This window comes from Saccopteryx bilineata, chromosome 5, assembly GCF_036850765.1.
Source record: "Saccopteryx bilineata isolate mSacBil1 chromosome 5, mSacBil1_pri_phased_curated, whole genome shotgun sequence".
NCBI lineage: Eukaryota > Metazoa > Chordata > Mammalia > Chiroptera > Emballonuridae > Saccopteryx > Saccopteryx bilineata.
Genome location: NC_089494.1, coordinates 237,725,086 through 237,746,680, shown reverse-complemented (window position 1 = coordinate 237,746,680; position 21,595 = coordinate 237,725,086). Strand labels below are relative to the sequence as shown.

Sequence of the window (21,595 nt, the reverse complement as noted above, 5' to 3'; positions counted from 1 at the left end):
CTTTCTCACCCAGTTTGTTCCTCTGGATATGGAAAAGCTCATATGTGTATCAACATTTTAGTCCATTAGTAGATGGACTAAAACATTTTCTGGCTGCTTAGACAGAGTATATCCAGATTCCTAATTCTGACTCCTTGTTCTCTCCAAACACCAGTTTAAGCCTGGTGTGAACTAGAAGTTATATTTGCCTCAGAATATATGACCAGAGGGTGGTGTCTGTGTATGTGTGTTCCCCGTTTGGCCTTCTTAGTTCAGTGTCTTTGATTCTCTCAACATCTAGTCACTTTGCATCTGCTCTCTGAATACACAAGAGGAAACAGTATCGATTCTTTTCAATTATTGTAACATCATCTTTGTGAATGGTGAAACTAGTGGGCTAAGTTACATTCAAATAGCCAGAAAAGGTATAATTTACTGCTAAAGAAGAATTAAACTCTGCAGAAAGTCCCTTTCAATTAAGGACACTTAATCATTTTAAACATTTTTTCACATATATATGTTATATTAATATTCTTAGTGCTGTAGCTAAGCAGTAATATCATTGACTCATAAACTAAAAAATGTTGAGTTATAAAAATCCAGTTTCATCATATAAATTAGTCTAGTTGACTCCAGTTGAGCATTTTCTGCATCCCACGTCATCTGCAGGTATGACCTACAAGTTATTTTGACAATGTTAAGAAAATAATTTTGAAAAGCATTGATTATTTGTGTCAGGTATTTGGTATCTACACATGATTTTATATGTAACTTTTGTATCTAATATGAATATTGATTCTGCTCTCAGTCTTATTTTGTAACTGTGTAAAATACGCCTGGAAAGATTCAGGTTAATTATATATTCTGGGTTAAATATATAGCTGCCTCTTTCAGAGTTGGTTGTGATTTGTGGCTATGTTTTTATCCTTTTAAATAAATTACTTTCCTAAAACAAAACCGTTCCATTTTAGATAGCTACTGTATGGTAACATGATCTGTCAATGTTTTGAACGAACTAAACGTGTTACCTTGTTTTATCTTGCACTGATTTATTTCCTTGAACTGCCCCAAATACAGGCAGTTCTCACTTTGCATAGTTCTCATATACATGAATTTCATTTACTACAGTTTATTTAAATATTACAAGTCTCCCAATAATGTGGTTTCAGACTTTGATTGCCATCTCTGAGTTAATGTTAATTACATGAGTTTAATACACGTAAAGTACCCAGAACACCATAAGTAAGCACATAAAATGTGTTAACTGTTATTATTGATGTGAAAGCTAACCTGAATTCTCAGCACTGGAAGCAAAAGAGTCTTGAGGTCTATAGGAAGGAAGAGAAAGAAGAGGTTTTCTTCTCCCTTTCTGGGAATGGAAAGAAATTTGTCTTTGGCATCTTTCCACCTCTGTTCATGCACTCGTCTTTCCCTTTCTAATGTCCATCTCTTTAGATGTCCAGTTGCAGCATGCCACCCTAGTCCCTGAAACTATGATCAGCAAAATATCCTATATCAGGCTCTTCTCTCAATGTCCCCTTTGTTGTTGTGCTCTGGTCTCCTGATTTGAAATACTGGATCTGTCTGTATCCTGACGACTCCTTTATGTATCTCTTCTAAACTCTACTCATACATCCAACTCTTTACTCAACATCTTTGATGAGAGGTCTAATAAACACTTCAAGTATATTGTATCCAAATCATTTTGACCCACAGCTTTTCCTCTTATCATTGATATTTCGTTTCATTTCATCCTTTTAGATCTTCCAGCCAAACTTTAGTATCATCTTTAACTTTTCTCTTTCTCATACCCTCCATATCTTATCTGCTTGAAAATCTTGCATGATCTTTCTTCAGATATCTCTAGAATCAAGCCTTTTCTTACCACAGCATGGTATTGGCCTCAAACATCTTCCACCTGAATTTCAGCAGTCTCTTAACTGGGCTCCCTGCCTCATCTCTTGCTCTGCTATAGAATATTCTCAACCTAGGATCCAGAGTGAGCTTTCTGCTCAGAACTCTCCAGTCGTTTTCCATCTTATTGAGAGTCAAAGCCAAAGTCCTCACAATGACCAGTCAATCCCTACCTGGTTTCTGCAAACTACCTGACTATAGAATACTCTTCTCTCTTTCTCTACTCTAGCCACACTGTCCTTCAACAAGCCATGCACATTCCTGTTTCAGGGTCTACTCAGTGACTATTTAGAACAGGGGTCTCAAACTCACGGCCCGCGGGTGAGTTTTAGAATCTGCTTTCTGCATAGGTACTATATTAGGTTCGTTATTATTATTATTATTATTATTATTATTAAGTGAGAGGCAAGGAGGCAGAGAGAGACAGACTCCTGCATGTATCCTGACTAGGATACACTCTGCAAGTCCCCTACCAGGTGATGATCTGCCCATCTGGGGCCATTGCCCTGTTGCTTGGCACCCAAGCTATTTTAGCACCTGAGGGGAGACCATGGAGCCATCCTTAGCACCCAGGACCAACTTGCTTGAACCAATTGAGCCATGGCTATGGAAGGGGAAGAGAGAGAAAATGAGAGAGGAGGGGAATGGATGGAAAAGCAGACTGCCACTTCTGTGTGTTCTGACAAGGAATCGAACCCAGGACATCCACATGCTGGTCCAAGGCTGTACCACTGAGCCAACCAGCCAGGGTCTTTATTAGATTCTATAAGGGGTACAAAGAATAAAATGAAAGTGATCTCTTTTCAATAGCAGCTAAAACTAGCTAACACTTCTATAGCACCTTTTACATGCCTAACACTCTTCCAGGTGCTTTAATTCATCTGATCCTCTGCCCTATGAAATAGCTCTTCCCATTACAGACGTACTTCACCATATCATGGTTCACTTTTTTTTTGTTTTTTTGTTTTTTGGGTTTTTTTTTTTTGTATTTTTCTGAAGTTGGAAACGGGGAGGTAGTCAGACAGACTCCCGCATGCGCCCAACTGGGATCCACCCGGCATGCCCACCAGGGGGCGATGTTCTGCCCATCTACAGCATCGCCCTGCCACAATCAGAGCCATTCTAGCACCTGAGGCAGAGGCCACAGAGCCATCCTCAGCGCCCGGGCAAACTTTGCTCCAATGGAGCCTCGGCTGCTGGAGGAGAAGAAAGAGACAGAGAGGAAGGAGAGGGGGAGGGGTGGAGAAGCAGATGGGCGCTTCTCCTGTGTGCCCTGGCCGGGAATTGAACCCGGGACTCCTGCACGCCAGGCCAACGCTCTACCACTGATCCAACCGGCCAGGGCCTTCATGGTTCACTTTTTGAGGTCTCATTGTATTGTGGATTTTTAAATTGTATATATCTAATTTTGTACCACAGATTTTTCACTATATAGCAGGATTTTGTGGTATATAGGTATTTTTTATATCTTATTTTAATTATTTTGTGGTAAAATAAGCATTTTCTAGCCTAAAAAATTGAAAACAATATAAAAATATTAATTAAAACATATTCAAAGAATATTAAATCAAAATAAAATATGTAGATAAGTGTTTAAGAGCATAGGAAGTGTTTATAAGAATGTAGGAAAGGTTAATAACAGTGTGGGAAAAGTTTATAAGAGTGTGGGGTAGGTTTATAAAGCCTTAAAAATATATATAGATAATAAAATAAATATAAGGTTGCTACTTTGCGGATTTTTGCCTATTGTGGGGGATTCTGGAACCTAACCCCTGCAATAGATGAGGGACCACTGTATCCCTAGTTTATGGATGGTGTGAATAAGGAATAGAGAGAGGTTTATCAAAGGTTTTACAGTAAGGGATGAATCACTTATTCAAATATAGGCAGTCTGCCTCCAGAATCTGTATATTTAATTAACCTGAAGGCTTTTGAGTATTTATCTATTCCAGGACCTTCAATAAATGCCCACAGTGTCAAGCATGTGATTTTTGCACTAACTAGAAGGCTCAATAAAAAAGTGTCCTGATATTAGTGGTTATCAAATGTCACTCTAGCTAAGTGACTCAATTATTAACACAAGTCTCGGTAAGGTGGGTTCATATTTCTACCTCTGGATTATCACAAATCATTATGTGTGTCCTTTAGTTATATGTGAATAGTCCAAGCTGTGAATGTTGAATACCATGGGTCTACCACACCATGAAGCTGAATATCATAAAGATAACTTAAGTGCTTTGAAATTTTTCAAAGCATTATCATTATAGGTTTGGTAAATGGTAAATAAACTTGTCGAGGAGTAGAATATCTTTTTACTTTAGGGCCTATGCTCATCTTTAGAAAACAGTATTGCCCTTATATACCTTTATCTTGATTTATAACTTGGTAATAAACTATTTTAAATAAGATTTCTTAGGCCCTGGTGGCTGGCTTAGGGGTAGAGTGTTAGCCCAGTGTGTGGATGTCCCAGGTTTGATTCCTGTCAGGGCACACAGGAGAAGCTATCATCTGCTTCTCCACCCCTCCCCCCTTTTCTTCTCCTCCCACAGCCATGGCTCAATTGGTTCAAGTGCATCAGCCCCCAGCACCAATGGAACCTCCACCTCAGGTGCTAAATATAGCTTGGTTGCAAGCATGGCCCTAGATAGGCAGAGCATTGGCCCCAGATGGGATTCCAGGTGGATCCCAGTTGGGGCACATGTGGGAGTCTGTCTATCTCCCTTCCTCTCACTTGGAAAAGAAGGAAAAAAATAAAAGCTTTATTAGACACCAATTTGATGAGATTTTAAATTTTTTGTCTGTTTAAATTTTATCATATATGACCTAAAATTTCAGATTAACATTATAGATCTTTAAAATTTTTTTTTGAGAAATCCATGTGTTTGTGCAAAAATCATCTCTTTTTCAGGAAAACACATTAAGAGAATCACATGTGGATGTTGGAATGCAGAAAATCTACTCGCTTTAGGTGGTGAAGATAAATATATTACAGTTAGTAATCAGGAAGGTGACACAATAAGACAGGTAATACTGGAACATCTCTTTGGTCTCATGTATTCGAATTGTTACCTAAAATAAAGTTTGTCTATCAAACTACTCTATAAAATTTATAATACTCTATGTGAGGTATGTATACAATAACTTCATATTCTAAACATCAAAAACATTTTTTAATGTATTAGGACATCTGTGTTTAACATGACTACTTTATCCAAATATCCTCCTTTGTATGTTTCCCATTGTCTAGGATTAGCATGGGTTATGAGCTCTGTGGTTAGTCAGACAGTGTATTTGTGAAATAACTGTTTCATATATGTATATTTATAATATAAATATTAATAACTAGACTCAGTCATGTCTGCCTAACACTACAGCCCATTCCTTTAACTGATATATTAAATTGCTTTCAAACTAACCCTAATTAAATTTAATTTTAGGATTAAATTGTATTACTATTCAAATTTCCCAATGACTAGATCTTCAGTGGCTCCTCCTTAAGGGAATTTGTATTACCAATAGCTACATAATTTCACCAGTGGAAGAATCTCACTTTAGTCTACTTGGCTTATGATTTAATATTGCTAGAGCACTATGAACTAACATTTCTTTTGTATTTTTCCAAAGTGAGAAGCGGGGGGTGGGGGGACGGGGACAGACAGATTCCTGCATGTGCCTGACTGGGATCCACCTGGCATGCCCACCATGGGGTGATGCTGGGGCGTTGTTCTTTTTTTTTTTTTTTCTTTCTGAAGCTGGAAACAGGGAGAGACAGACAGACTCCCGCATGCGCCCGACCGGGATCCACCCAGCACGCCCACCAGGGGCGACGCTCTGCCCACCAGGGGGCGATGCTCTGCCCATCCTGGGCATCACCATGTTGCGACCAGAGCCACTCCAGCGCCTGAGGCAGAGGCCACAGAGCCATCCCCAGCGCCCGGGCCATCTTTGCTCCAATGGAGCCCTGGCTGCGGGAGGGGAAAGAGAGACAGAGAGGAAAGCGCGGCGGAGGGGTGGAGAAGCAAATGGGCGCTTCTCCTGTGTGCCCTGGCCAGGAATCGAACCCGGGTCCTCCGCACGCTAGGCCGACGCTCTACCGCTGAGCCAACCGGCCAGGGCCTTTTTCATTTTTCTGAAGCTGGAAACAGGGAGAGACAGTCAGACAGACTCCCGCATGCGCCCGACCGGGATCCACCCGGCACGCCCACCAGGGGCGAAGCTCTGCCCACCAGGGGGCGATGCTCTGCCCATCCTGGGCATCGCCATGTTGCAACCAGAGCCACTCTAGCGCCTGAGGCAGAGGCCACAGAGCCATCCCCAGCGCCCGGGCCATCTTTGCTCCAATGGAGCCTTGGCTGCGGGAGGGGAAGAAAGAGACAGAGAGGAAATCGCGGTGGAGGGGTGGAGAAGCAAATGGGCGCTTCTCCTGTGTGCCCTGGCCAGGAATCGAACCCGGGTCCTCCGCATGCTAGGCTGACGCTCTACCGCTGAGCCAACCGGCCAGGGCTGGGACGTTGTTCTGCTGCAACCAGAGCCATTCTAGTGCCTGAGGTGGAGACCATGGAGCCGTCCTCAGCGCCCGGGCCAACTTTGCTCCAATGGAGCCTTGGCTGCAGGAGGGGAAGAGAGAGATAGAAAGGAGAGGGGGAAGGGTAGAGAAGCAGATTGCCGCTTCTCCTCTGTGCCCTGGCCAGGAATCAAACCCGGGACTAAGTACTAGGTACATGGCACTGTACTATGTACTCTGGAGGAAATAAGAAGTATGACCCTATATTAGTTATCACTGTATAAGAAATTACCCTTAGCCTGAGCAGGCGGTGGCACAGTGGATAGAGCGTCAGACTGGGAGACGGAGGACCCAGGTTCATAACCCGAGGTTGCTAGCTTGAGCGTGGACTCATCTGGCTTGACTGTGGGCTTACCAGCTTGAGCGTGGGGTTGCTGGCTTGAGCATGGAATGATAGACTTGCCCCCATGGATACTGGCTTGAACCCAAAGGTCATTGGCTTGAAGCCCAAGATCACTGGCCTGAGCAAGGGGTCACTTGATCTGCTGTAGCCCCCCAGTCAGGGTATATGTGAGAAAGCAATCAATGAACAACTAAGGAGCTGCAACAAAGAATTGATGCTTCTCATCTCTCTCCCTTCCTGTCTGTCTGTCCGTCTGTCCGTCCCTATCTGTTCCTGTCTGTCTCACAAAAAAGAAAAAGGAAGAAAGAAAGAGAGAGAGGGAGAGAAGGAAGGAAGGAAAGAAGGAAGGAAGGAAGGAAGGAAGGAAGGAAGGAAGGAAGGAAGGAAGGAAGGAAGGAAGGAAGGAAGGAGGGAGGGAGGGAAGGAGGGAAGGAAGGAAGGAAGGAAGGAAGGAAGGAAGGAAGGAAGGAAGGAAGGAAGGAAGGAACAATTACCCTCAAAATGTAGCAATTTAAAGCAATTTCTTTTTCACAGTTTCACAGTTTTTGTGGGTAAGGAATGTGGATGCAGCTAAGCTGGTGTTCCTGCTTCAAGGTGTCCCACATTTTACTCAGTCAAGGCCGCAATCTTATCTGAAGGCTTGACTGGGGAAAAATTCATTTCCAGGCTCACTCACATGGTTACTGCCAGTTCCCTGCAAGTTGTTAAGATCAGGGCCTCTGTTCCTCTCTGGCTATTGATTGACTGGAAACCTGCCTCATTTTCCTGCCACCTGGATCTCTTCATAACAGTGCCTCACATACTTGCTGGAGAGACAGCGCCTGCAGGCATTCAGGGCTTATGCCACAATCTCTTCACAAATAACCTGATTTCAAAATCATTTTTGCCATATTCTGTTCCCTAGAAGTGAATCACAAGCTCCAGCCCCACACTCAAGGGTGCAGGGCATTAAACAAAGGCATGAAAACCAGAAGAAAAGAATCATTGTGGACCATCTCAGAGGCTCCTGCCGATAGGCCCCTACTCTTGAGAAGACAAAACTAATTGTGATAAAACATACATGGTCCTATATGATTGCTGAATTTTTTGATATACCTTACAAGTCCTACAGATTTGTGAGATGGAGGAGATCAGTGAAAGTTGTACTTGTGAATCTTTAAAGAGATAAGGTTATCTAAGTTAAGGTATAGGCTAAACTTTTGTAACAGAGAGACCCAAAATAAGGGCTCTAAGAATATGGTGATTTGGGTGTTTTCCCCCTTTTTCTCATGTAACAGTGAGGCTTAGGCCAGTCATCTGTGTATCTCTGATTCGCAAGGTTGTAGAGTCCCAGTTCCTTCCATCTATTGCTCTGCCATTGTCTAGGGTATTTCGCTCTCATTTGCATGGTTAAAACTAGCATACTCACACCCCGTCTGCATTTCCCAGAGAAGGGAGAAAGAAAAGAGAAGTGGAAGAAATTTGTAAAGGACCTGATCTGGAAGATGCATTTTATTTCCATTCATATCATATGACTAAACATTAGTCATCTGGTCACCTAACTGCTGCCAGGGAAGCTGCCAATTTAGTCCACCTGTGTGACTATGTGTCCGCTATCACTTGTTTGAGTGAGTACCAGAAGACATTTAGCAGTGTGTGTTTTTTACCCAAGAAGAACAGTGTGAACAAGCTTATTTATGGTTTGTTCAAAATTAGCTTGGCTGAAGGTATGGGCTTTGATTGAGAATTTACAGAAAATAAGGCTGACGAAGAAAGTTGATTCTGTACTTGTAAAGTTTTGAAAGTTAGTCTGAAGTAAGTAACTCAGTCATATTGGGTAGAACCATTGCATCATTAAAGTGGTTCTTAAGGAAGATTAATCTGACATTAGTGTAAAAATATTTGCTAAAAAACCTTGTAATTTGATTATTTTATTTTGGGGCTAATTAGAATAGTAGATACATAGTGCAAATGCTGAGCTCCTCACCCTGGTGTCCAGCTTAGACACCATCAATGGACACATTTTTTTTCCTCACTGAATCAAGATATGGCCTTACAATATTTTCTCACATAACATCCCAGGAAGCCACTGCCATTTAGCCATTATTTACATATAAGTATTTCTTGTTTCTGATTGCTAAGAAGTATGCTTCCCAAATTAGACATACTACTTACTTAAGTTATCATGTGATAAGCAAAACATACATTAAAAGTATTGCTTTATTTGGTATGGTCTCTGAATGACTGACTTTTGACTGTTCTCCAGATCACTCCTGTGTTACCTGTGTGGATTTATCTTTATTTATCCTGCTGAGGACTGTCTTGCTTCCCGAATCTGAAGATTGCTGTCTTTCATCAACTCTGGAAGATTCTCAGTCGTTATCTCTTTGAATATGACCTTTTGTCCTTTCTATTCTGTCCTTCTGGAGTTTCTGTTAGACATATCTCTTAATTTCTCATTCATAGTTCTTTTTTGGTCATTCTATATAATCAAGATAATTTCCTCCAATCAGCTCACTTACTTTTCAAATTTGTCTGATCTTCTATCTATATGAGTTTTTATTTTGATGACTCTCTATTTTATTTTAAGTGAGAGGAGGGGAGATAGTGAGACAGACTCCCACATACACCCAACCAGGATCCACCCAGGAACCCCCAGCTGGGGCTGATGCTCAAATCAGCCAAGCTATGCTCAGCACCTAAGGCCAATGCCTGGACCAACTGAGCTATTCTAAGCACCTGGGGCCAATGCTCAAACCAGTTGAGCTAGTGGCTATGGGAGGGGAAGAGAGAAAGATGGGGTAGAGAGAGGAAAGAGAAGCAGATGGTTACTTTTCTTGTATGTCCTGACTGGGAATTGAACCCAGACATCCACATGCAGGATCAGTGTTTTATCCACTGAGCCAGCTGGCCAGGGCCAACTCTATACGTTTTATTTTTGGAAAACACTTTGTAGTTCTTGTAAAAATTTGTCAGAATTTTTGTTGTCTTATACTTATGTATCCTTTTTATGTCTTGAGTCATTTTTTAAGTATGGTTTCTCTCTTTTTTTCTCTCTCTCTTTCTGATAATTCTGTTATTTTTTGATCTGCTAACTTTTGTTCTTGATGCAGTTTCTTTGTGAATTTTCTCATTTTGAATTGTGAGCTCATAATATTCAACAGGGCTTATCTGTGGAAAATTTTTGCAGCATTGGAAGAGGCTTTGGATTTGTTTTTGCCAAATGCTGCAGGAGTTTCTGGACCAAAGTATAAATTTGAATCTCAGACATAATGAGGATAGAAGTAAAGCTTTTGATTTGAAAAGAACTTTTTTAACATTTTCTGACCCAAAGCTCAGCCCAAGGCAAATGGGTTTTCTTATTGTCTTCTTTCTTTTTTTTTTTTTAAGATTTTGTTTATTGATTTTACAGAGAGAGGAAGAAGTGAGCGAGAAAGATCAATTCATAGTTGCTTCACTCTAGCTGTTCATTGATTGCTTGTCATATGTGCCTTGATAAGGCAAGCCCAGGGATTTGAACCAGTGACCTCAGCATTCCAGGTTGGCACTTTGTCCACTGCGCCACCACAGGTCAGGTCCTGTTGTTTCCTTTGACCACTTCCTTTGGATAGCTGCAGCTTCAGTTTCTACACACACTTTGGCTTTCAGTTCGATCTTTACTTATGGTCCCTGGGACTTTTCCTTACCTTCTTTCAGGCCTATCTATACATTTAATGAGATTGCTGTTCTGTTTCATCCAGGATTTCTAGATAATTGTAGCAGTGGAAATTTTAGGTTATTCGTCCAGTATATATAACAGAAATTAAAACAAGGCACCTATTTTATGATTATTCAGTGACCCTGAGTGTTGGGTCTATGCGTAGTGCTGTTCTTCCCCTGCAGATACTACTGCCGTCGGAGCCCAGCAACATGCAGTGCTCCGGAATGAAGGCCAGTGACCGAGCCTCTGCTGCTGGGAACACAGTAAGAACTCTAAATCAGATTCATGCCCAAATTTTAAAAGTACTTTTGTAGAATACACTCTCTCCTTTTCTAGGGTGGCTCATAATCTATAGTGATAAATAAGTTATGGTCTGTTATTTATTAAAACAATGTAGACCGTATTCTCCGAGGTCTGAAAGTTGTTTTGCTGCTGGTGGTTACCTGGTTACAGCAAATGAAAATGTCTTCCTATTATGATTGGTGTTCCTCCTCTCGCTCTGTGGTAGAAAAAAGAGTGAAAGAGTGGGGGACCTTTATAAACAGACGTATTGACTTCTACATGACTTTATTTTCACTATCAGATGTGACTAGAGTTTTGGAAATTGTAGTTGCTTTTTTTTTTTTCTTTAATGCCTTAGTTGCATTTCCCTGCCACATTTTACCATTCTGAAATCCAGACAGTTTTTATAATATACCTATACTTAAATGAAGTAATGTTTCTAGTTCTTAAAAATCTGTTGTTTAATTGGTAGTGACTTATAATTGATAACATTGTAGAATCAAGGAAATATATCAAAGTGTTTCTCTTTTTACATATATTAATCATCCTTAATGAGCCCAATTAAGTAATACATTCTTTTTTCTCCCCAACATAATTGCACCCTCCACTGAGAATTATAGTTAAGAATTGACTTGTGTGAGTAACAGAGAGACACTATCTGGCTGCATTGACCAATGACCTATAGATGATGGAAAGAGTGATGATATAAAAAGCCAAGCTAGAATATCCACATGAGTATTGACCTGTCATCCCAGATGGCTCAAAATGAGAATGACCTTTAAGGAGGGAAGACTCTACATTCCAAATATGAGTTCAATTTCAATGGAACTATATTAGACTTACAGTCCTATACTACTACATGGTTTTCTAATGAGAGATATAGAGAATTTTTAAAAATTACTACACCTAGCTATTTTAGTATACTTCAAAGGATATATTAGATCTGTGTAAAAGCAAGAATTCTTCCCAGACCATATATTAGTAAAATGTATTTTTTAGTTACATTGTTTTCTTACTAATTTTAACATTTAAGACAGCGGTTCTCAACCTGTAGGTCGCGACCCCAGCGGGGGTCGAACAACCAAAACACAGAGGTCTCCTAAAGCCATCGGAAAATACATATTGGCTTTAGGCGACCCCTGTGTTTTGGTCGTTGGACCCCTGCCGAGGTCGCGACCCACAGGTTGAGAACCGCTGATTTAAGACATCTAAATTTGGCTTGTTTTCCTGAATTTGGTTCAACTCTTTGAATTTGCTTTTCGGTCTTTTCGTGAACTACTGAGTCACTTATTTCACAACCTCTTGATCTTTTCTGGCAGATAAGTATGGTGATTGGCAAGAAAGTTTTGCATCTTTTAAATCTGAATGATCCAGGAAGTTCAACTGATATACAATTTAAACATAACCATGGCAACATTGTCTCCTATAATTGGTATGTACAAAAGGCTCATTATGAAAGATATCAGTGTTTTTCCCTTACTAATTAAATTTAAATTTTACTTGTATCATTTTCACTTATATACACAATATTTTCTGGATTACTCACTATGATTTAATATGTGAAACTACCCAGCATTTATTATCTGGCACATAAACCCTTAATAAAGTATATTCTCTGATTCTTTCATTTTAAGGTACTTGCTTATGTGTACTGTATTTCTAATGATAGTTCATCTTCCTTTCTACTATATTATTCCCTTTGTTGCTATAGGTATGGTGATGGCTACATCATGGTTGGTTTTTCACGTGGAACTATTATAGTCATTTCTACTCATATTCAAGAGATTGGTCAAGAGGTGTTTCAATTTCATGATCATAAAGATAGTCTAACCAGTATCGCAATATCACAGACAATTAACAAAGCTGCTATATGTGGTGATAACTGGTAAGTTACATTCACAGTTCCCAGGAAAACTTATATAAGCAATATTTAAGAAATTCAATAAGACTTTAGTAGCCATAATGAACCTGTCAATACTTTCTTGCACTCTTAGACACGTTTGCAATGGAAATTTCTAACATTCCTTTACTTCTGCCTTAAATACTCATGGCAAAACCTAAAATACTAAATGTATACTAAATATAAAACCTGAAATGGAGTATGCTTGAAAATCAATATTAAAAATAAAGATTTTAAGGCAATTCTGGGTAACATGAAGTGAACATACCCCACCCCATCTCTTTCACTGAATATGGATCTAAATCCTGGACAGAATGCATGGAACAGCTATTTAAGGACTCTGAAAAGTAAATAGTAGCAAGCAGATTGACGAAGAATTCCAGAATTTGAAGTACATCTGAACCAGTGGTGAGTTTCCCATGTGTCTCCCGGTTTCTGGATTCAGTGGAGCCTGAAGTCCAGAAGTGGGCTCCTGAGCATAGACAGGAGCTCTGAGAGAAGCTTTCTACTTTTGGCTCACGTTGCCGGGAAATATCCATCAGTAATAAAGGAGAAGTAAAAACATTTTCTCAGATGAAAGGAAATGCGAATTTATTGTTAGCAATCTAGGTCAAGAAGACTTGCTAAAGAAAGTTCTCCAGCTAGGAGAGAACACAGAGCAGAAGGAAGTTTGGGTCCTGACCTGTGGTGGCGCAGTGGATAGAGCTTCATCCTGGAACGCTGAGGTCGCCGGTTCGAAACCCTGGGCTTGCCTGGTCAAGGCACATATGGGAGTTGATGCTTCCTGTTCCTCCCCCCCCTCTCTCTCCTCTCTCTCTCTCTCTCTCTTCTCTCTCTCTTCTCTCTCTGAAATGAATAAAGTCTAAAAAAAAATTTGGGGACAAGCATAAAGGAAGAACCAGAAACCTGTATAATTTTGTTAACCAGTGTCACCCCAATAAATTCAATTTTAAAAAAAGAACAGTAGAAATGGAAACTAGCCCGGTAAATATAAATGGCCTGTTTTTAAATTTTGAGCTCTTTCATGTATTTGTGGCTCCTGATAGCAAGAATTATTGTCTGACAGTGTGTTCATTGCATGAAATGCAATACATAAAACTACAATATAAAGGAAAGAGAATAAAGTTCTTATATGTGATAAGATTTCTGTATTCTGCTTGAAGTGGTCTCAATATGATTATAAATAGACTATATTAAATAGAGAAATTAAATAATGTATAGCTTTTTTTTTTTTCTTCTTTTTTTTTTTTTTTTTTTGAGAGGAGGTAAGATGGACTCCCACAGGCGCCCCAACTGGATCCACCAGGCAACTCCCAGTTGGAGTTGATGTTTGAATCAACCAAACTATCCTCAGCACCTAAGACCAATGCTCAGACCAGTTAAGCCACTGGCTGCAAAAAGAGGAGAGTGAGGAGAAAAGAAGCAGATGGTCACTTCTCATGTGTGCTCTGACCAAGGATTGAACACAGGACGTCCACACGCTGGGCCGATGCTCTACCACTGAGCCAACCAGCCAGGGCCTAATATAGAGCTTGTAATTGTGAACAGAAACAGTTTTACTTAGACCTCATGTTTAAATTTTTTTTTCAGCATTAAAATCCATGACTTGACTGAATTAAAAGACACGTATGCTATAATCAACCTGGATGATGAAGTTAAAGGTACTGAAAGCAGATTGACATCATTTCAGTTACAGAGCAGTGTGTTTGTTATTGTATGATCTGCATTCATTGTAGGAGGGTTACAGTTAGTACCCTTCACTACGGTTAAAATACCCTCCTTATTTCAGTAACTCCTAAAATAGTCTCATTTTAGTAACTATGTTGAGTCATACTCATTGACTAGAAGGATATAAGTCCACTTTGATCCAAAGATTTACAGTGACTTTGATCCCAATTCGGATTGTAAAATGGAAATTCTAATGTACTTTCCCTTTAAGCCAGTATGCTGAATGAATTAGTGCTCATGTTCTTATGTCAACCCATGGTGAATTTTCTAGACTAAATAAAGACTTTTTAAACGTTTAAAGAAAACATTTGGAGATTTTTATGCCTCAAATTTCTTAAGTGAAAATATTTACTTGTTTGCCTGTAGCAGTATATTTGTTTTTTAATAATCTTTTGTTTTATCAATTATTTCAGGGTTGGGTACCTTGTCCTGGACAGATGACGGCCAGTTGCTGGCATTGTCTACCCAAAGGGGCTCGCTCCATGTTTTCCTGACCAAGCTTCCCATACTTGGGGACGCCTGCAGCACAAGGATTGCATATCTCACCTCCCTCCTTGAAGTCACTGTGGCCAACCCCGTTGAAGGGGTATGAATGGTGTTATTTATTTTATTAATAAAATCAAAACCATTTTAGCAGTTAATTTACTATTTACTTTTCTATGTTATAGGAACTACCAATCACAGTTTCTGTTGATGTGGAACCCAACTTTGTAGCAGTAGGACTTCACCATCTGGCTGTAGGAATGAATAATCGAGCTTGGTTTTATGTCCTTGGAGAGAACGGCAAGTCTAAATCCAGTTGTTTTCTTATCTAACATATCATTTCTGATCTTATTTGGAAAGCACTTGTTATCAAATTCTGAGTCATGAGCCCTATACTTCAAAAGTCCAAAAGTCAAAATGTCAGTTTGGTGTAAGGAAAGGTTTATTGATCAAGAAGGCACCGGCCCAGGCTGGTTGGCTCAGCAGTACAGCGTTGGCCCGGTGTGTGGAGATCCCGGGTTTGATTCTCGGTGAGAGCACACAGGAGAAGCGCCAATCTGCTTCCTCCTTCCTCTCTCTCTCTTCCCCTCCAACCGCCAAGGCTCCATTGGAGCAAAGTTAGCCTGGGCACTGAGGATGGCTCCATGGCCTCCACCTCCGGCACTAGAATGGCTCTGGCCGCAATGGAGCAGCACCCCAGATGGGCAGAGCAACGCCCCAGATGGGCATGCCGGGTGGATCCTGGTCGGGTGCATGCGGGAGTCTGTCTGGGTGCCTCCCCACTTCTGGCTTTGGAAAAATACCCCCCCCCAAATAAATAAATAAACACCAACCCAGATGATGAGAGATTTATCAATGCCTCAGCTCTGTCTTGCCTGCTGGACTAGATTAAGGAGTCTTAAGCTGGAAAAGGGAGTAGGAGGGAAAGTTAGGGTAAATTCCTTAGGTCTCTGGTCTCTTGATAAGGTCTCAAGGAGTAGATTCTAAGACACTATCAGAAGGTCACATGCATTAAGGTTAGTCTTGAATCTCCATTGTTTTTGGTAAAGTAAGCTTGTAAATTTTTGTCCTGTGACCATTCCTTTCTATGAAGGATCATAAACATGGAGTTGAGATGTTACGAATAGTTTTCCCAAAACCCTTGTTTAACCAGTAGGATAACAAGTTATTGACCCAGGAACCAGTCACAGTTTCCTGGAATCCCACAATTTAAACCTTAAACAATTTATGACTACAAGGAAATGGGTCAGTTAACATAGCTTTGTTAGGAGCAAAGCAGATCTAACCTGTGGAGATGAGCAGAGAGCCTGGCTTGTGGGGTATGCTTGCACACCAAAATTTTCTTTAAGGACTACATCTTTCATTCTTTTTTTCTTCAGACATCTCTTAGTTTAAAAGATTTTTTGAATCCTCTATAATTTTTAGAAAGGTTTTATTCTTTACCTTTGTAGTAAAGACAATATGGTATAAGAGGCAGAGAATGACCATTAGAATTTGGCCCTGAATTCAAATCCCCTTCTGCCTCTTTTAGCTAGATGACTTTTTTTTTTTTTTTTTTTTTGTATTTTTCTGAAGCTGGAAATGGGGAGAGACAGTCAGACAGACTCCCGCATGCGCCCGACCGGGATCCACCTGGCACGCCCACCAGGGGCGATGCTCTGCCCACCAGGGGGCGATACTCTGCCCCTCCAGGGCGTCGCTCTGTTGTGACCAGAGCCACGACCAGAGCCACTCTAGCGCCTGGGGCAGAGGCCAAGGAGCCATCCCCAGCGCCCGGGCCATCTTTGCTCCAATGGAGCCTTGGCTGCGGGAGGGGAAGAGAGAGACAGAGAGGAAGGAGAGGGGGAGGGGTGGAGAAGCAGATGGGCGCTTCTCCTGTGTGCCCTGGTCGGGAATTGAACCCGGGACTTCTGCACGCCAGGCTGATGCTCTACCACTGAGCCAACCGGCCAGGGCTTTAGCTAGATGACTTTAGACAAATTCTTTACTCCCCTGTTGGGCGGATAAAATATATTATGCTCACTTTGTTAAAGATGGCACTGCCCACATAGAAGCTGTTGCCCAAGTGATATTAATGTGTGTTGGGGGCGGGCTGTGGGCAGGCAGAATCCTTGTAGCCTGGGGCTTGGTTTTAGGATTAAGCCTTTCCCACCTGTTTTGATGTGGGGTGGTACAATCCCATCATGCCCCAGATAAGTGACTTTGTATTAGAAACTTCCCTATTTTGTATATTGGATTAAAGGTTATGAATCTACACTATAAAATGGGGACAGAACGGGAGCTTGCTCTCTTAGTTCCTGAGATTAGCATTAGAGAGGAGAGAGCAGAGAGGAGAGCAGAGAAAGGCCATGTGGAGGAGGCCAGGAGAGGCAGCCAAGATGGCGGAGTGTTGACTGAGAAGCCAGTTAGTGCAGAGTTTGTGCAGAGAGAAGGAAGGAGATGGGGAACAGAGGTGAATAAGTCTAGTGAGCTAGAAACCTTTGATTCTAGGAAACTCGGATAAGTCAGTAGCTTTGTGAGCACTGAATGTGAGTGGGTTTTCGAGCCCAGTGTGTGTTTTTACTTGCCTGCCGGGTGCAAGCTAGGATTAAAGATGAAGGCTCATCAGTTTTTGGCTCCATTGTTTCTTTACCGACTGTCCGAATCCAATGCGAATCTGCACGGGCCGGGCTGCTTTGATAGTGGCAGCCATGGCCACTGGCTTTACATCCCCTGACCCTTGGATTACTAATCTGGAAAGTAAGGATTCTTCAACATGTAAGAGGTCATGTGGAAAATGAAATAAATTGTGTGATCTACTTTTGCACAATGACTTTCTTAAGTGCTCCTTGGGATGGTAGGTACTTAATAAAAGCCAGTTCCCTTCCTGATTGAATAATGACCATTAGCATCTGAATGGATCCTTGCTTTTTCTTCCCCTTCCCCCACTGCAGGTCAGGTATCCCTCAGTCATTGAGCGTGCCTGAGAATTATTCTCAAATAAAGTACACCATTAAGTTTATTGTCATGCCGCTAAGGTTTAATATTTGGTGGTTTTGTGTGTGATTTTATTTACTAGTAATTTGTTTCATGGAAACCATTATGGAATGCCTGAAGGCAGGCTTATATGGCAACTAAGATTTTCTTTAGGATGGCTATATTTTAGGTTCAGGATAACCTTGCAAAGGTTAATATTTAAAATGATTTGAAAATTTTTATTCATATGTTAATGTTTTTATTGCAACAGGTGTTAAAAAATTGAAAGATGTGGAATATCTAGGGACAGTAGCCAGTGTTTGCCTTCATTCAGACTATGCTGCTGCGCTTTTTGAAAACAAAGTCCAGTTACACTTGGTAAGTATCATTTTGATGTCCTGGAGGCCTGCTTAGTTAACTAGGCGATGATAATGAACAGCCCAATGCCTTATCATTAAGAACTGTGGTCGGGAAGCAACCGTGTGCAGACTAGCTAGAAAGCCAGCTGTGGATAAAGGATTAACAGAAATCTTGACCCTTTTGCATGGGATGTTCAATTAGTTTTCTATCTCTGTTCCCAAGAACCTGGCACTTTATTAACTGGGTTTCTTACAACACTGCATATGGTAAAAATGACCCTGTTGGTAACTGTATCTAGAAATCATAAATGAACTATAGAAACTGAGGGAAATGCCATCCATCTGGGCTTCCTGGAATGCACTGATTCATATATTTTTAGGCATATCGCTTGTGAGGATCCTTGAGACTGTGCCTCTTGAGTTGTTCAAAAGATATTGGCCCTGGAATATGGATCTTCTAAACCAAGGCATCTTCCTCATCTATTTCTTGGCTCTGTGCTTCCAGAAGCCAAAGAGATTAGCCTCTGGATAACTTCAGAGCCTATAAAGACTATTCCCACTAAAGAGAGATATTGAATGCTACCCTGCTTACAAGCTGTGATTTCTGTTTGATATCTGTTTGGGTAAACTGTTTGTGGTAGTCTGGTGAGTCTGATGTTTAATTGAATTTAAGAAAAAGAATCCCCCTCCCCCTTAGATCTTGCAGACCAGGTTTACTCAAGTAAATCAGTGACCAACTATTTTTCTTGGTTTTAGATAGAAAGTGAACTCTTGGATGCTCAAGAAGAACGTGAGACTCGACTTTTCCCAGCCATGGACGATAAGTGCCGTATTCTGTGTCATGCCTTAACTGGCGATTTCCTCATCTATGGCACAGATGTACGTCTTATCTTCTTTAATACAGAACAGAGGGCAATTTCTAATTTTTACTTTGTAATATAATATACTGCTCACAAAAATTAGGGGATATTTCAAAATAAATATGAAGTGATAAAATATCCTCTAATTTTTGTGAGCAGTGTATATTTATTAAGTGTATATAAATATAAAAATATAGAACTATTATAAACATAAATAAATGTATGTAGAGCACATAGGTGGCATGATTTGACATTATTGAGTATTTTTGTGATTATAAGCTGGCCCCGGCTGGTTGGCTCAGTGGTAGAGCATTGGCCTGATGTGTGAATGTCCTGGGTTCAATTCCAGACAGGGCACATGGGAGAAGCAACCACATGCTTTTCCACACCTGCACCTACCTCTCCCCCTTCTCTCTCTTTCTCTTCCCTCCTGCAGTCATTGAATGAGTTGTCTCTGGCCACTGAGGATGGCTCCATGGCCTTGCAACACGCACTTAAAAAATAGCTTGGTTGCCTCACTAGGCAGTTGTACAATGGATAGAGCATCAGACTGGGATGCAGAGGGTCCTGGTTCGAAACCCCAGGTCACCAGCTTGAACACGGGCTCATTCGGTTTGAGTGCAGGCTCACCAGCTTTGAGTGCAGGGTCACTGGCTTGAGCATGGTGTCACTGGCTTGAGCGTGGGATCATAGACATGACACCATGGTCACTGGCTTGAGCCCAAAGGTAGCTGACTTGAAGCCAAAGGTCACTGGCTTGGGCCCAAGGTCACTGACCTGAGCAAGGGGTCAGTTGCTCTGCTATAGCCCTCCATCAAGGCACATATGAGAACACAATCAATGAATAACTAAGGTGCCACAACAAAGAATTGATGCTTCTCATCTCTCCCTTCCTGTCTGCCCCTATCTGTTCCTCTCTCTCTCTGTCTCTGTCACAAAAAAATAATAACTTGGTTGCTGAGTAACAGAGCAATGGGCAGAGGATCCCCAGTAGGGGGCTTGCCAGTTAGGGCACATGCGAGAGTCTCTCTTCCTCTTCTCCTCTCACTTAATAAATTAAAAAAAAAAAACAAAACAGAATAATAGATGTCCCCTTATCTGCTCCTAACTTTAGTGCTATTGTTATTATACATTTTCTTTTTACAGATGTTCTAAACACCTAATACATTAATACTAATCGGTTATCTTTTAAAGAGATTTAAATAACAAATATTTTATTTATTTTTCCATCTAGTTACCATTAATTCTGTTGTGTAGATCTGTAGTTCTATCTGGTATCATTTTCCTTCTGCTAAAGGAGTTATCATTATTTATCATGCAGGTGATGAATTTTTTAGCTTTTGTGCCTGAAAATCTCTTTATTTCATCTTCATTTTTGAAAGATATTTTTGTTAGGTAGAGAATTCTAGGTTGAAAGGTTTTTTATTTCAATATTAAAGATGTTGCTCCAGAGAGAAACCTATCATTCTTATCTTTGTTCCTATGTGTGTAATATCTTTTCTCTTTAGCTGCTTTTAAGATTATCTTGTCACTGGTTTTGAGCAATCCGATTTGTGTGTCTTGATGTAGTTTACTTCATGTTTCTTGTGTTTGGAATTGTTGAGCTTCTTTAATCCAAGGAATGTGGTTTTAATCGCATTTGGAACATTTTTAACCATTATTTCTTCAAATATTTTTTCTCTTTTTTCCTCTCCAATTTCAAAAACTCTAATTACATGAATATTATGCCACTTTAAGTTACCCCACAGTTGATGCTCTTTAAATATTTTGGACTATTACAAATGAAGCTTCTATAAACATTCATATATAGGTTTTTATGTAAACATGTTTTCATTTATTTGTAATAAATGCCCAGGAGTAGATGGGAAGTTCATACCAACTGTGATGGCTGTAAACAAAAAGGCAGATTATAATCAGTGTTGGTGAAGATGCAGGGGAACCCGAACTTCTATACAAGGCTGGTGGGAGTGTAAAATGGTGCAGCTGCTGAGGTACACAGTGGTAGAGGCCTTCAAACACTTAACCTTAGAGCAGGGGTCCCCAAACTTTTTACATAGGGGGCCAGTTCTCTGTCCCTCAGACCGTTGGAGGGCCGGAGTATAAAAAAAACTATGAACAAATCCCTATGCACACTGCACATATCTTATTTTTAAGTAAAAAAACAAAATGGGAACAAATACAATATTTAAAATAAAGAACAAGTACATTTAAATCAACAAACTGACCAGTATTTCAATGGGAACTATGCTCCTCTCACTGACCACCAATGAAACAGGTGCCCCTTCTAGAAGTGCGGTGGGGGCTGGATAAATGGCCTCAGGGGGCCGCATGTGGCCCGCGGGCCGGGCCGTAGTTTGGGGACCCCTGCCTTAGAGTTACCATATGATCAGAAATTCCACTTCTAGGTATACCCAAGAGAAATAAAAACATATGTCCACATAAAAACTTGTACACCAGTATTTATAGCAATATTACTTATAATAGCCAAAAGGTGGCAACAGCCCAAAAGTTCATCAGTTGTTGAATGGATAAACAACAAATGGTATATC

At 40.7% G+C, this 21,595-nt stretch overlaps 1 protein-coding gene across 1 annotated transcript in view; it reads left to right on the top strand.

Annotated features, from left to right (window-relative positions):
• WDR19 (WD repeat domain 19) overlaps positions 1-21,595 on the top strand; it is an 83,547-nt gene that overhangs the window by 13,555 nt on the left and 48,397 nt on the right. The window contains exons 6-14 of the mRNA XM_066233462.1: positions 4,802-4,917; positions 10,662-10,742; positions 12,081-12,193; positions 12,473-12,646; positions 14,252-14,322; positions 14,803-14,975; positions 15,058-15,172; positions 18,099-18,205; positions 18,943-19,065. Coding sequence (XP_066089559.1) covers positions 4,802-4,917; positions 10,662-10,742; positions 12,081-12,193; positions 12,473-12,646; positions 14,252-14,322; positions 14,803-14,975; positions 15,058-15,172; positions 18,099-18,205; positions 18,943-19,065 — 1,073 coding nt within the window. The remainder of the gene's footprint in view (positions 1-4,801; positions 4,918-10,661; positions 10,743-12,080; positions 12,194-12,472; positions 12,647-14,251; positions 14,323-14,802; positions 14,976-15,057; positions 15,173-18,098; positions 18,206-18,942; positions 19,066-21,595) is intronic.